At 57.7% G+C, this 15,397-nt stretch overlaps 5 protein-coding genes across 5 annotated transcripts; 2 read left to right on the forward strand and 3 right to left on the reverse strand.

Annotated features, from left to right (window-relative positions):
- Nucleotides 1–2,982: 2,982 nt before the first annotated feature.
- On the forward strand, nucleotides 2,983–4,518 carry mtr_4 (N amino acid transport system protein; the record flags this gene model as incomplete). Its single annotated transcript, XM_014684670.1, has 2 exons — nucleotides 2,983–4,368; nucleotides 4,459–4,518. The coding sequence occupies 2 exons, from the start codon at nucleotides 2,983–2,985 to the stop codon at nucleotides 4,516–4,518; spliced, it is 1,446 nt and encodes a 481-aa protein (XP_014540156.1).
- A 471-nt stretch (nucleotides 4,519–4,989) lies between these two features.
- On the reverse strand, nucleotides 4,990–6,319 carry dgoD (D-galactonate dehydratase; the record flags this gene model as incomplete). Its single annotated transcript, XM_066130817.1, has 4 exons — nucleotides 4,990–5,737; nucleotides 5,807–5,918; nucleotides 5,979–6,088; nucleotides 6,144–6,319. The coding sequence occupies 4 exons, from the start codon at nucleotides 6,317–6,319 to the stop codon at nucleotides 4,990–4,992; spliced, it is 1,146 nt and encodes a 381-aa protein (XP_065986857.1).
- A 339-nt stretch (nucleotides 6,320–6,658) lies between these two features.
- Nucleotides 6,659–8,645, reverse strand: G6M90_00g066190 (uncharacterized protein; the record flags this gene model as incomplete). The annotated part of the gene is made up of 2 exons (XM_066130818.1): nucleotides 6,659–8,026; nucleotides 8,094–8,645. The coding sequence occupies 2 exons, from the start codon at nucleotides 8,643–8,645 to the stop codon at nucleotides 6,659–6,661; spliced, it is 1,920 nt and encodes a 639-aa protein (XP_065986662.1).
- Nucleotides 8,646–10,996: 2,351 nt separating this feature from the next.
- On the forward strand, nucleotides 10,997–12,657 carry prlL_3 (MFS transporter prlL; the record flags this gene model as incomplete). Its single annotated transcript, XM_014684667.1, has 3 exons — nucleotides 10,997–11,932; nucleotides 11,986–12,111; nucleotides 12,178–12,657. The coding sequence occupies 3 exons, from the start codon at nucleotides 10,997–10,999 to the stop codon at nucleotides 12,655–12,657; spliced, it is 1,542 nt and encodes a 513-aa protein (XP_014540153.1).
- A 205-nt stretch (nucleotides 12,658–12,862) lies between these two features.
- Nucleotides 12,863–14,794, reverse strand: Glb1l2_1 (Beta-galactosidase-1-like protein 2; the record flags this gene model as incomplete). The annotated part of the gene is made up of 1 exon (XM_014684666.1): nucleotides 12,863–14,794. The coding sequence occupies one exon, from the start codon at nucleotides 14,792–14,794 to the stop codon at nucleotides 12,863–12,865; it is 1,932 nt and encodes a 643-aa protein (XP_014540152.1).
- Nucleotides 14,795–15,397: the final 603 nt, after the last annotated feature.

Consider the following 15,397-nt stretch of genomic DNA (forward strand, 5'->3'; position numbering starts at 1 on the left):
ACGGCTGTGGCGATGTCAGCTGTGGTGGTCAGAATTCAGAGTTTAGAGTGAGTGTAGGTTTCAGATTAGGACGAGGCTTTTGTGTGTGGCTTTGCGTGGCCTTGTGGCCGGATTGATGGCTAGCCCTCATCGCTGGCGTTCAATGTTGCTCATTGGCATGCAAAGGGAAGGTGCGACGGGCTGGTGGGCGTCATGACGGAGCTCGCCTGGGCAGTCACCTGATCTGATCTGTCTGGTGCTCTGCTCTGCCCAGGTCTGCCAAGGCCGGACAACCGTGCAGATGCAGCCGCCGAAGAAGCAGCATCGAACGATTGCAGTCGAGATGAACAGGCACCGGGACAGCGAGCCCTAGACTCGAGACGGCCAACCTCAAAACCCGAACGGCTGAATCCCTGGCTTGGCTCTGGCTGTCACCACACAGCCAAGGCCCAAGATGCCCCAGGTGCCGCCCGGCCAAGCAAGGCGGCACTACCCTGGCTTCACCCACCACTCTTCGCAGGCACTGGCAAACATATCGCGCACCGCACAGTCCGAGGCTTGGATGGGTGCGGCTGGTGGCTTGCGGCTCGCGGCAATCTGTGCCGACTTGGGTGGCGCATGACACAACACGGGCGTTCTGCTTTGGCACATTATCCAGCAATTGATTGGCCATGCCCAGACGGGAGGCAGAAGTTTCTGCTTGGCTGCAGCGCTTGGAGAGCAAGCCACCAGTGACACCAACATGTACGGCATGGTAATACCCGACGTCATTTCCCCCATCCGGCATCCGACAACCACAGCCAGTGTCCCGCATTCGGTTGCAAACCTCTGGGGTTATACAATTGCCTGCGTGTCACCTCATGCTGGACAACAAATTCAGGGCCTCACGGTAATGCTACCCCAGAGGGTCCACGATGCCACGAAACAGGTCCCTTCATCACGAACCACGAGCTGTCGTACGGGTGGAAACTCGCTGGCGGGTCGTTCGTCTCTTGACACATGGAAACTGACTCAATAAAGGCAGCTCTCCACCCGAGCCAGCAGCATGAGAACGATGTAACTCGTCGTACAATGGGCAGATGGCCGCCAGATCCAGTCTTTTTCTTCTTCCATGGCGCCCGTTAACCCGCACAAGTTCCACGCACGGGCAAGGACACGTAGCAGTAGAAACGGACTTGGCCGGGAGCCCTGGCTGGCATTGCATCCTCGTCGCCTCCTCTCCTTGGTTGCTCCGTTATCTGCCAAAGGGGCCAGGACTCCGTCGATGACGATGATTTACACATAATTGGACTCGGAGCAACACATTGCGACCCACCCCATTACCCTCACAAAATTCGTCTTTCGTCCATTTGAGGGCCGCCCCAAGGGCAAGGAAAGCAAAGCCTGGCGCTGACAACCCCAACCAAGACTAATCCCGCATCGGCATGCTGTGCTTCGCGATGCACCGATGCCTTCCTCTACTTCTGGCCGGGCGAATCTAAAACGAAAACAACGTTTGCGGGGAGCCGTCAGTGGGCATCTGGGGTACTGCGGCATTCCGTCGAGTACATACAAGCTTCAGAGGGCGACGACGGCAGCCAGGCACGATAGAGTTTTCCTCTTATCTCTTATCTTGCAAAGGATGACGGTCTGGATCTCGGTCCCATTTCAATGACCCCATAGCGACAATGGAATGGAGATGAAGAGCCATGAAATGCCGCTGCTTCGGCGACAAGGACAGTCAGATGCTGGCCCGGACCCTGCGCGTTTTTGTTGCGAACACGCGACAACACAGTACGATGCGCTACGGTACAATACTATACAATACAATACAGGCAAGCGCATCTTCAAGCCCGAGCGTCAACTGGGCTTTCTTTGCCTGGTGCAGGCTCTTGTGCTGCTTCCGCCAGACGCATCACCGGCATCCACACTCACATCCGCATCCGCATCCACATCCACATCCGCATCCACATCCTCATTTTCTACGCTCGCCCCGCCGCCTTGCCGTTTAGGGCCTTTGTCTCTGATTCTAGTCCAATGTCTTGACTCTCCGGTCTGTTCGTAGCTCGGAGTACGGAGTAGGAGTAGTGCTACTTGACTACTACTAAGTAGTAGTACTACTAGGACTTCCCGGGCCACGGGGTGCTGGTCTCAAGTGCCTGGTCTCAAATGGCCCTGGTGTTTGTTACCTGCCGGCCAACTTTGCCTCTCCGGGTCCGGATGGCCTCGTTCATATTGCCACGCTTGGTGACACCAGTTCACCCGCAGGCTCGGCCATGCCTTGTCCATCGCTGTTGCGCCATCTGCCGACTTGCCTGGTCGCCATCTCCTCCCCTCCTGGGTCGCCTCAGCTTTTGCATGGCCGCGCATATCCCATTGCTTCTAAACTTCACCACACTCTCCTCGACCTAGCCGACTAGGCCAATTTTACTTCCTCCTACCACCCTAGCCGCCCCCCTTCCTTTCTTGCATCCTGATCCCGGCTGCTGCAAGCCCCAAACCCGTCTACAACCCTTGTCTCTCGTCGTCGTGTATCGTTATCTGCCGCGGAGTAGCGAAACCCTTTGCGCCTACATACTACGTCTCTTCGTCCAACTAGGCTTGTCAGATGCAAGTTGACAAGCTCCATCTCCTCCACACGATCAGCACTGATTCACACCGGTCCTCTCTCGCGGCTCATTGTTCCTCTTGTCTGGCCACTTCCTTTTAACCTCGCTCGTCCCCTCTTGGCACTTTCCCCCATTTTTCTCTTCCCATCCCACAACCCTCCTTCTCTATTTTCTTCTTCTGGTTTCCCTCAATCCTTTACCTCTGCCGCTTCGGTTGACCACAGGAGTCAGCATTGATTGACTGCGCCAGACCAAGTTGGCCAGAGCAGCCTTCAGCCGGCGCCCGTGTTTGACATCGTCCTCGCCAGCCGTCGACGACCCCTTGGGTATTTTTAAATATCCCCATCCCTGGTCGGACACATTTTATACGCATCATATATACGGTCCCCAAGACACGCCAGCAGCTACCTTGACCATGTCGGACCCTGTCGTGCGCGACCACGCTTTCTCCGAGCACGTCAAGAAGGAGAAGGATTCTTCCAGCTCCGATCACACCCCTTCAGATAATGTCCTCAGTGGTCCCATCGAGGGCGAGGTGACGGATTTCGAGGAGAGACGCACCGATCTAGAGAAGCAAAAGACTGCCGAGGGCAACGCACACTTTAACCGTCTGGGATGGAAACGTCTAACGGTTGTTCTCATTGTTGAGGCCATTGCTCTCGGGGCTCTGAGTTTGCCCGCGGCTTTTGCCTCTCTCGGCATGGTTGCCGGTGTTATATGCTGTGTTGGTCTCGGTCTCATCGCCATCTACACGTCTGATATCGTCGGACAGGTCAAAATTGCGTACCCGGAAGTTGCCCATTATGCAGACGCTGGACGGCTGCTAGCTGGTCGCCTTGGATACGAAGTTGTCGGGGCCATGTTCGTTTTGCAGTTGACTTTCCTTGTCGGATCTCACTGTTTGACGGGCACCATCGCTTTTCTCAACATAACAGAAAACGGAGCTTGCTCAGTCGTCTTTGGCGTCGTCTCGGCTATCCTCCTGCTTCTGCTTGCCATTCCCCCTTCGTTTGCCGAGGTGGCCATCCTGGGCTACGTCGATTTCGTTTCGATCCTGGTGGCCATTGGTATCACAATTATCGCTACAGGTGTTAGGGCTGGCCAGGCAGAGGGTGGCCTGTCCGCCGTTGGCTGGTCAGCTTGGCCCAAGGAGGGACTCACTTTTGCCGAAGGATTTATCGCCATTACCAATATCTGCTTCGCGTACAGTTTCTCCATGTGCCAGTTCTCCTTTATGGATGAAATGCACACCCCCACCGACTATCCCAAGTCTATCTGGGCGCTTGGTCTTATTGAGATCTTCATTTACACTCTCACTGGTGCTCTCGTGTACTCGTTTGTCGGTGTTGATGTCAAGTCCCCGTCACTGCTCTCTGCTGGTCATACTGTTTCCAAGATTGCATTTGGGGTTGCCTTGCCCGTCATCTTTATCTCTGGATCGATTAATACAACTGTTATTGGCCGATATATCCACGGACGAATTTACAAGGATTCGATTACCCGATTTATCAACACCCCCAAGGGTTGGGCGACCTGGTTTGCTGTTATTAGCGCCATTACTGTCGCCGCCTTCATCATTGCTGAGGTGATCCCCTTCTTCAATGATCTGCTGTCGATTTCCTCGTCCCTATTCATCTCTGGCTTCACATTTTACCTGCCTGCATGGATGTGGTTCAAGCTCCTCAAAAAGGGGAGTTGGCACTCCCGAGAAAACCTGCTGCGATCGATTGCCAATGCAGCCTGCTTCGTTATTGGCATTGTGGTTTTGGTGTGCGGCACCTATGCCAGTGTTGACGACATTGTACGTTACCCGCCTGGTCTTGTCTTGTTTCGTTGTCCCTTTTGCGTGTCTGAACATGTATGAAGCCCTGATGCTAACCATGTCCATTAGATACTGTCATTCCAGACTGGCAGAACCAGAGGCGTCTTTACGTGCGCACCGATTGCATAAATGAAAGCGATGAATTTTTGTCTTTTTTCATGTTACTGAAGTGGACGATGGATTCAATGGCTGTACTATTCACAGCAGGCTCATTCACAAAGCGTGGGCGTAGCTAAAGCGGACCCGCCAATGATTAGGCTGAAGCAGTGAAGGTACAGCATGGTTGTTACATGGCCCAAGTTTAGGCTCGATAGAGTATATGACGTGAAGCTGAATTGATACCATTGATACCATGAATGCCAGGAGGACATTTGAGTGTTTGATGTCTGGTGCCATTGCGGTATTGTCCTGTGCATGCATGCACCTGTGTGCCTAAGCAGGTCTTGAGCAACCACTTGCGCAGGCCCTAATTTCAGCTAGGCAGAAATGATTGCTGAATCAATCCAACGATGTGGTTGCCCCCTGAGCAGATGTACGTTTGCCCAAGAAGGTCACCAACCCTTCATTTCCCCTTGTCCTGCCAACCCATGAACGACCCCATCACCACTCCCTCAACTCACCACCCGGGCCAACAAAGCCAGGACTCACCCACGCCTCGGCACCTTTGCTAGCCTCCCGGACCAGATGCTCATTGACACGAATGCCCAGCCCCGGCCCGTCCATCAGCTCCACATAGCCGTCCTTGACGTCCCAAATGTGCGGGTTCGTGATGTAGCTCAGCAAGTCGTAGCCGGCGACATTGTAGTGTATGCCCAGGCTCATCTCCTGGATGGCAAAGTTGGGCGTGGCGGCAGCGACCTGCAGGCACGCGGCGAGGGCGACGGGCCCGAGCGGGCAGTGCGGCGCGATGGGGACGTCGTAGGCCTCGGCCATGGCGGCGATGCGGCGAAGCTCCGAGATGCCGCCGACGTGGCAGACGTCGGGCTGCAGGACGTCTACGCACGACGCCTCGAGGAAGGGCTTCGCGTCCCAGCGGCTGTGGAGGCGCTCGCCGAGGGCGACGGGCACGGCGGCCTGGCCCGCGAGCTGGCGGACGGCCTCGATGTGCTCCGGGAGCAGGGGCTCCTCGATGAAGAGCGGCTGCAGGGGCGCCAGCAGCGCCGCGAGCTGCTTCGCCATGGGGCGGTGCAGCCGGCCGTGGAAGTCGACGCCGACGTCGAGGCCCTGCGCCTTGACGGCCTGCACGCGCTCCACGCAGCTCGCCAGCCGGGCGGGCGAGTCGAGCCAGCCCATGTCCGAGGTGGCGTTCATCTTGACCGCCGTGAAGCCCTGGGCCTTGCGGGCGAGGCTGCGGGTTTTTTTGTCAGGACTCGGCGCCGAGTGTTGACGCCTCTGGATGGGATGGGGGGGTGCTTACGCGGCTTGCTCGACGTCGGACGGCCGGTCGCCGCCTATCCAGGCGTATACTTTTAGCTTGGAGCGCAGCTTGCCCCCGAGGAGCTGGTAGATGGGGACATTGAGCTTGCGGGCTGCGGGTGCGGAGGGTTAGTGGTGTAGATGGCGGGAGTATGTCTTGTCTGGAGTCGTGCCTTTTAGATCCCAGAGGGCAATGTCCAGGCCGGACAGGGCGCTCATCAGCACGGGGCCGCCGCGGTAGAAGGACTTGCGCCATGACATTTGCCATATTTGCTCAATGTCGCTGGCTGGGAGGTTAGTTTTGCGTGAGATGGACGGGCGCGGGATGGATGGCGTACTCTGCCTCGAGGCCGGTGTATTGCTCGCGCCATGCGTCGAGGCATCCTTCCACGGCCTGCGTGTGGCCCTCGAGGGAGGCCTCGCCCCAGCCGGTGTTGTTGTCTTGGTCGGTGATTTTGACAAAGAGCCATCGTGGGGGCACGCGGAAATACTCAATCTTGGCTATTTTGCCCATCCTTGGTGTTGGGTGCGTGGTGTGGTTGGTGATGGCCGAGGGTCGCGAGATGGTTCGTTTTGGGTTGTAAGTGATTATCAATTGACTTGATCGGTGTTCCCCCGCTCCGGCACCGGATGAGCGTGGGGGTACATGCTCCGTACATGGTTGCGAGTATTGGCATGGGGTGGTGTGATGTGGTTTGCTGGATAGAGCCGAGATGGTTGTCTTGCGGCGCGGATCCACGGCATACGACGCTGGGCAGTCGGAAGAAGCCATCTCATTTACTCAGACGGCCCGAGTCCTTGGAGATATGTCTAGTACTACGACTACACAGTCTCTGTGCCATCACCATTCCCCTCACGGAAGAGAGACAGTTCCCTCGAGCAACGCCCCCACAACCCTGTCCAGCAAGGCATGGCCCATCTTGAAGCAGGGACTCTGAATCGTCTCGTTTGCCCACAGCTCCGTACACGCCTGCAACGTCTCGAGGATGGTTTGCCTGGGCGGGATGGCGAAGCCCGACGCCAGGGGCGCGTCTTTCCTCAGCAAGTGAATCGTCGCCGTCATGCCCGCCGCAAACACGTCCAGCATGTAGAGGCGGACCAGCAAATCCGCACCCCGGGGCGCCTTGTCCTGGTCGTAGAGGTCGCGCTGATGGACAAGCAGCGCAAGGCTGCACTCGAGCGAGGCCCAGTACGACACGGGATACTTGCTGGGCGCGTCGACGTCGAGCGCGTGGCGGCGATGGAGCACGAGCAGAACGCGGCGGAAGAACATGTCGAGCGTCATGCGCAGCGTGCGAGGCCCCTGGACGCGATCGAGTATGCTCATGCATTGCCGGACCTGGCTGCTGTACTCGAGGATTTCCGCGTACGAGGGCAGGTTCGTGTCTGCGTTGACGCGCGAGATGATCTTGATGATGGTCGGGCCGGACGTGTGTATGACGCTGTGCCATGCCAGCGCCGCCGTGTCCAGAGGCCCAAGGTCCGACGCCAGGTCGTGCGAGGCAATGACATCGGTGGATAGGCACGATGGCATGCCCGAGATCATGGCGACCTGGATGTTGAAATACAGCAGCGTGGTCCAGATGACCCTGCCCGCCTCCCAGTCCGCGTACTCGACCGGCGGCGACGGGTACGTTGGGGGATGTCGTCGGTGAAAGCCCAGGCATATCGCCTGCCGGACCACAAACCCCAGCAGATTCCAGCAGGCGTCAAACGACCAGCACGTCGCGTTTGTCGTCAGCTTGGCCAGCACCATGAGGCACATGGTCCGCATGATGGATATGTTGGGCCTCAGCATAAACGGCGTCTTGGCAAGGCACGCCTCTGCCGCCATGCACAGCTCCACGGTCGGCGCCGTCTTTCCCGTGACGACCAGCTGGCCCAGGGCGAGGACCATGAGGAACTGGCTGAGCCAGGCGGCATCTGGGCACCGAGGGTCGTCCCAGTACGCAGAGACGCGGGCCCGGAACTCGTCCGTGTCGATGATGGGGTGCACCATCTGGTACAGGTCCAGGTATCCCTCGACGAAGGCGTCGCAGTCCCCGCGGTGCGAGCCGATCAGAGTCCGCACCTTTTGGATACAGGCGAACGGGGAGGCGCGGGGACTGTTGAAGGGAAAGTTGTCGGGCAGCATGACGCCACCTGTAGCGCTGAGGTTGCGAAGAATGGCGTCTTCGGTTGCGAGGACAGGCAGAGACTCGAGTTGGGCGACACACCCGAGCTGCAAGACGAGTCAGGTCTGGTGATTTGCGGAAAGGGAACAAGACGCTGGGCGCGAGACAACTTGCCTTGGAAAGCAAACTCCGCCAATGGCTCAACCCCCTATGGGGCGAATGCCACGTCGCGAGCGCAACTTGAGGATCCTCCTCGGTCAGGACGTAGGGCAACGCAGCCTCACCGCTCGGCTCTACCCTGTGCGTGTACTCGCATTGTCGACCCCAGCCGGAGAGACGACAGCGTGTGCAGGGTTCCTTTTTGTCGCATTTGATCTTGAGACGGTGGCAGCGGACGCAGGACAGACAAGCCCGGCGGCGTTTCTTGCGCTTGGCCGGGATGCCGCGTCCGCCGCCGGGACTTGGATGTGCGGGCTCTGGCTCAACCCGGCGTCCGTGAGGCTCCTCCGGCACGAGCGACGGACTAGATGGGAGGGAGAGGAACAGGTCTTGCGATTCGGTGCTGGCCGAGGGCGTCGATGGCGGAGGAGAGACGGAGGCGCATGGTTGCTGCGAGAATGAGCAGCTCGCCTTGGAGGAGGCGCATCGTGAACAACGGGGCGAGACACGGTCACAGCGGACTTTTTGCTGCCGGCAGCGGGTGCATGACTTGGCCTGGCGAGACATGTGATTTGGTATTGTAGATTGCTCGCGGGCGTTTTATGTGGCCTTGACTTGATGGGACCTTGGTGAGGCCGAAGTCGGGACGATGGCGATGGAGGAAGACGTTGGTGGCTGCGAGGGTGCTCTCGGAGTCGGTTCCAACCGGCGTTTGTAGACAGGATGCAGTAGGCTTCTAGAGGCAATGCAAAGTCTTGCTATTCTGAGCTGCATCGTAAATATTTTGAATGGCCAAGTTGGGTGGTGGATGAGATGATGACGATGGATGGCGCTGCCAGAAAAGAAAGTTGGTGGGGCAAGTTGGAAGTTGTTCCTCAACACCCGCTTACGGCCGATCCGAGTCGGCGTCCGGCCCAATATTGATACTGCTCAGGGTTAGGGTTAAACTGCCAGTACCTGCAAACCAGTGAGGAGAGGAAATTGGACAAAATGGAGGATAAGAGGAATAATATGTTGGACAATTTTAGGAAAGAGAAGAGCGAGGAGAAGCTGCTGAGAAGGATTTGCCTGTTGACGACTACAAATGCCGACCAAGTTTCTTTCCTTGGGTAAAATTGGGCGGCATCGTGAGATCTCACCAACGCCATCAAATCCGCCATTATTCAATTGACTCGTTGGGCCGGGCCCAACAGGTCACCCCAAAACGCCTCCCCTCCAATTTGTAATTGAAAAACGGTCCTAGGGAGGTATACAAAGTTTTGCGGGACGACTCCCAAGGCGTGGCATACGATGAATGAAGAGGACACAATTTGTAGTTGCGGCATACACGACACATGCCATCTTCCATGCGCAATTGGTTCTCCATCACGCTGAGCTCGGGATAACGTAATGCGTGCAATTGCAACGGCGATATAAGCCTGCCGTGAACTACTACCGATCCATCTATAATTATGACATGCCTACTCGGCGGCCAGGTAGGGTTTAACAAGTTGGCTTGACTCAACACCACGAGGTCAAAATGACGATACAACATCAACACGTGTATGACAGTCGATCTATGCATCATATCTAACATTGCTCCCCATGTGGAAGTACGACTTGACAACTCGACACTGCGTGAAACAGCGCTCCAACATTTACACCATTTGTCAAGTCCTTCGGCGAACCATACATGTCCATACAATGGCCACCCCAGTCTCACGAGTCAAGTCACAGCCCACAATCTCCACATAACCACACCTTGAACCCAATCTAGTTATTACTCGAGCAAGGGGGGGCCTGGGCCTGCCTTGCTCAGCACCAGTCGTCTCTTGAACTCTGAATAAGAATGAGGTGCTGTTCCGCGGGCATCATTGCCTAGATTGCGACGCCCAGGTATTGCAAGTCACGAGCCCACGAGGCCAGGGGAAACACTCTCGCCGACAGGCAGCTTTGCCTTTCTTGCCTTGATCTAGAAGCTGTCAATGGGGGTGTTTGATGGCGCAACGGGGAATCGGACCGTCTCGGTGGCGGCAGCCACTGCAGATTTGGTCAAGTGCTTCAATGCTGTTGGTGAGATGCAGCCGCGGTCAATTGCCGATGGCGACACCACGGTCCACGGAGGAGGGATACCGAGACGCCTTTTTCACGGGGTCCATTTGCCGATGTGTAGGATCAATTGATGATACATGGCAGCTGAGGCAAAAGCCCGGCATGAGCTCGGAAGCTTGTACTCCGTAGGTATGTATTGAGGCAAGGATCAATTGATTACATCTCGCGGTTCCATGCCCGGACACAAAGCATGAATAATGGCTTTCAAATCCAGGGTACGGGTCATGTGCCTTGGGGCCAAACTCGCGCATAACACGACGCAAATTGTTCAACGACTAGTCTGGTCTAGGCGATGCTCGTACTCCGTCGGAGCCTGGGCCACGGCCATGCAAGATTGGATGCGGAAATACCGTCCTTCTCTTCGCTGTTGCCATGAGTCCTCATCCCTGCCTTCTTCTCCAACCAAGTTGCGGGGACCCAGCATCTTCATACGGGGTGGCGCGCAACACCACACGCGCACGAGAGGCGGCTGCCCTCGTCTGCCCTCGTCTGCCCACGCTCCTCCACAATGTGGTCCGTTGTTTTATAACAAGGCGGAGAAAAGGAGGGGAAGAAACGGCGGTCGACCGCACGACTCTGGTTGTTCCGGGGAAAAGAGTGTGGAGAAGCGCCATCATGTGGTGTTTTGGCAATTTTTTCCTTTTCATGTATGGCCTTGGCCCCCTTGCTTTCGGTACCGTCATGGACGACCAGTGGCAGCACGAACAGCATATATAAACCTCTTTAGACTTTAAATTTTCTTCGTCGGGTTCCGAGCTGTACTGTTTTCCCTTCTGCCCCGGCTCGCCCTACTTCTCTCCCCTTCCCCCCCCCCAAGCAGCCAAACCATGTCTGGAGACAACATCTCACCGGCGCCTGCGGCGCACGCAGACGTCGAGAAGAACGTGGTGGAAAATCTCGAGCACGTCGGCCCCCAGTCCCAGATGCCACAGTTTCCCCAGATGGATCCGGCGCGGCGAGCTGCCGTCGAGAAGAAGCTGAAGCGCAAGCTCGACGCGCGCTGCGGCCTGTTTGTGCTCATCTACATCATGAACTACCTCGACCGCAACAACATTGCCTCGGCGCGGCTCAAGGGGCTCCAGGACGACCTCAAGCTCGACGACACCCAGTACGCCACGTGCCTGAGCATCCTGTACGTGGGCTACATCCTGATGCAGGTGCCGTCCAACATGTTCATCAACCGCATCCAGCGGCCGTCGTTGTACATTGCCTGCGCCATGCTGGTCTGGGGCCTCATCTCGACGCTGTCGGGCAACGCCAAGGACTTCACGGGCATGGTCATTATCCGCTTCTTCCTGGGCTTCATCGAGGCCGCCTTCCTGCCCGGCGCGCTGCTGATCCTGTCCAAGTGGTACACGCGCCGGGAGCTGACGACGCGCAACGCCGTCCTCTTCTGCGGCAACCTCATCTCCAACGCCTTCTCCGCCCTCGTCGGCGCCGGCGTGCTGTCCAACATGCAGGGCGTCCTGGGCCACGCCGCCTGGCGCTGGCTGTTTTGGATCGAGGGCGCCGTCACCATGTTTGTCGCCCTCCTGGCCGCCCTGATCCTGCCCGACCTGCCGCACAACGCGCGCGGCTTCACCGAGGAGGAGAGGGCCGTCGCCCAGCTGCGCATGATTGAGGATGTTGGCGAGGCCGACACCGACGCGGCCGACCAGGGCGCCTTTGACGGCCTCATCATGGCCTTGACCGACTACAAGATTTACGTCATGATGCTCACCTTTACCGCCTATGTCGTTGGCTTGTCCTTCAATGCCTTTTTCGTGCGTTTTCCCCCTTTGCCTCTGACCGGCGCGAAACTAATGAACCGGAATAGCCTACCCTCACGGGAACTTTGGGCTTCGCATACGTGCCTACCCTGCTCATGAGCTCTCCCCCCTGGGCATTCTCATGCCTCATCTCCATCATCAACGCCTGGCACGCCGACCGGACGCAAGAAAAGGTATTTCCCTTGAATAAAACGCCCCCTGGCGCCCGTTTAGTTGCTAATCATCTGCCTCGTACCTAGTTCTGGCACATTGTCGGCCCCATCATCATGGGCATCGTCGGCTTCATCATCAGCATGTCCACGCTCAACGTGGCCGCCCGCTACGTCGCCCTGTTCCTCCAGGCCGGCTCCTACGCCGGCTTCATCGTCTTCTACTCGTGGATCAGCTCCTCCTTCCCCCGGCCCCCGGCGAAGCGAGCCGTCGCCATTGCCCTCATCAACGCCTTCAGCCAGCTGGGCAACGTGGCCGGGTCGTACGTCTGGGCGCTCAAGGACAACGGGTACCGCAAGAGCTACGGCATCGTGCTGTCCATGTTTGGCGTCACTATTGTCGGCTGCTGGATCTTTAGAATGATGCTGAGCCGCCTCAACCAGAAGCTGGAGGACAAGGAGACGGCCGAGACGAGCCAGAGCGCCGGCAACAGGCCCGAGGGAGACGAGTACCTTGAGAACACGGACGAGTCTCTGCGCATGCGCAAGGGCTTCAGGTACTTGGTGTAAGAGGATAGCGATACCAAATGAGAGGGATAGTGTGTGGCTAGCATACAAGCATTTTTTTTTTTTGGCACGAGACATGTGATTTACGAAAAATCTTCTGCATACATGTACAATATATTGATTATACCTAGAAGCGAACCGAGAAGGGTTATACTCGTGGTGTTTCATTCCATCATGCATCCCATTCTCATCATACTTCATCACTCCTTCACGCGACATCAGGGTCAGGATGGTTCGCCCACTCTCGCGTCGCCAGTCCGCGGGCAACCATGTCCGCACCGGCCTTGGGCTCAAGCTCAAGAACAACAACGCGATTGGGTTTATTCCCGCCGTACAGATACGCGCCCGGCACATACAGACTCTGCTGGGGTCCCACGACCCAATACCGCCCCAAGTGATGGCCATTGACCCAGACACTGCCCTTGACGCCGTTGGGCAGCGAGAGAAAGGTGTCGCCGCTGAGGTCATTGCCGGCCCCCGCGGGCAGGCCAAACGTGCCCTTGTAAAAGACGGGAGCGCCCCCATCCTTGATTTCAGGCGTCTCGGAATTCTCGTCGGCCAGGGCGGCGGGCAGGTCCGTCAGCGGCAGGGAATACGCAGACCATCCCTCCAGGACGGCGTCCCCTCCGACCGTGACGTTGCCCACGATGCCCTTTTGCTGCTCCCTGAGCTGCTGGCCGTAGTCGATGCGGCCGAGGTTTTCGACCAGGAGCTGCAGGACGTCGCCCTGCTTCAGGTCCACGCTGACGGGCGCCGGGGCCGCGTGCGTCTTGTCCACGACGCCGACCCTGGCGCCGTTGACGTATACCATGACGCGGTCTCGCGGCCCGTCACCGGGGGCAATGGCGCCGCTGACGGCCGCGGAGACGCGGTGCTCATACAGCACGAAGCCGAATGCCTGGCCCAGCTTCTCCATGGGGACGGGGCTGCCGGCCTGGACCGCGGGCTTGTCGCTGCGCGTGTCGAACAGCGCCACGGCGGGCTCGAGGGCAAAGTCGTCGATGGTGGTCAGGTCGGGCACGTGGGGAACCTCGGGGATGGTGCCTGCCGGGACGTGCTTGGAGATGACGTCTCGGATCTGCCGGTAGATGCCGGTCGCGCGGCCGCTCTCGTCCAGAGGCGCGCCGTAGTCGTAGCTGGTCGTGACTGCGTTGAGGCGGTTGTCGACCCAGATGCCGCCGTTTTCGAACCCCCAGTTGGTGCCGCCGTGGAACATGTAGATGCTGAAGGAGTTGTTGCCGGCCAGGATCCAGTCGAGGTCGTCGAGAACCCTCTTGGTGGCATCAGGCCGTCCAGAGGTGTACTGGTAGGGCGAGTTGCTCGACCAGTCGTCAATCCAGGTCACGTAGTACTCTCCGTCTAGCTGCGGCCCAAGCATGGTAGGGTCAGTCACGTATTGATCTCGGGCGGCGAAGCCCGTCTTGGGATCGCCGTCCGTCTCTGCGAGGATGCCGTGCAGGGAGCCTCCGTCGAGGTAGCTCTTGCCGCCGCCGTCGTTGGTGTAGAGAAACCCGTCAAAGTTGGCTTTCAGCATGTCCGCCATGGCCCGGAGATAGGCCTTGTCCTTGCCAAAGCTGCCGTATTCATTCTCCAGCTGGGTCATGAGGACCGGCCCGCCCTGGGAAATGTGCGTGGCGGCCAGGTGCTTGCCGAGCTGTTCAAGATAGTTGCGGGATGCATCTAGAAAGGGCTTGTTGTTCTGCCGCACGGCCATGCCGGGAATCTGGCTGAGCCAAGAAGGGAAGCCACCCCATTCATGTTCGCCGCATATATACGGCCCAGGACGGAGGACGACATAGAGGCCTTCCTGTTGGGCGAGCCGCACGAACCGGGCAATGTCATTGCGTCCCTCAAAGTCCCATGAGCCCTCTGTCGGTTCAATATTGTTCCAAAATACGTAGGAGAATATCGTGTTCAAGCCCATGGCCTTTGCCATCTGCAGCCGCTGAGTCCAGTAGGCGGGCGGAATGCGCTGGGGGTCCATCTGGCCCCCGATCAACTGGATAGGAACGCCATCGAGCAAGAAGTTGTGACGGTCATAGGTAAAGTTGCCACGATGGGCGGCAACGAGTGGCTTTGCAAGCGATAGCAAAGCCGCAGCCCAGCCGAAGACTGCTGCTGCCACTCCTCTGCCAAGCATGACTCTTTTGATGTAATCTACCAGACTTCTTCTCTGGGCCTATCTCAGCCTCCTCCTTGAGACTAGCGGGCCCGAGATGGAAGGAAGGAGAGGAAAAGGAAGCTTCTATGTTGGGAAAATCTACGGACAGATCCAAAGGGGCCCGTAATGCAGGATACCGAGGTCCTTTTAAGCCGGGTTTCTAGTCCATGGTGGGCAACCCATGAGATTAAAGTTGGGCGTAGGTAGCATCAAGAAGACGAGGAGCCGATATCGTCCATGCCGTTGCCGGCTTTGCCTCGAAGCGAGTGTTGGGGTAGGCGACTGTCTGGATGACCAGTCAGCCCATTTGGAGAAAGCCCTCACCTCTCCCATTCTATGGCACTTTTATAAAAAGGTAGACTGAGCAACACAGGCCACAACGTCACTTGTGCATGCATAGTGGAGATGCTTCCGCCGGTTACGAGAACAACTTGGGTGGCTTGACGAGTCCAGGCACAGTTAAAGGTTCCCCGCTTGGCTATGTGGTGCACGAGGAGTCAGCTTCCGTATTGATGCATAGATCTGCGCTACGACCTGCCGGAGAAGATGCAAGCGTCAGGTCGGGGCACAGTCCGGGTTGCC

Source organism: Metarhizium brunneum, chromosome 3 (assembly GCF_013426205.1).
Source record: "Metarhizium brunneum chromosome 3, complete sequence".
In the NCBI taxonomy this organism is placed as follows: Eukaryota; Fungi; Ascomycota; class Sordariomycetes; order Hypocreales; family Clavicipitaceae; genus Metarhizium; species Metarhizium brunneum.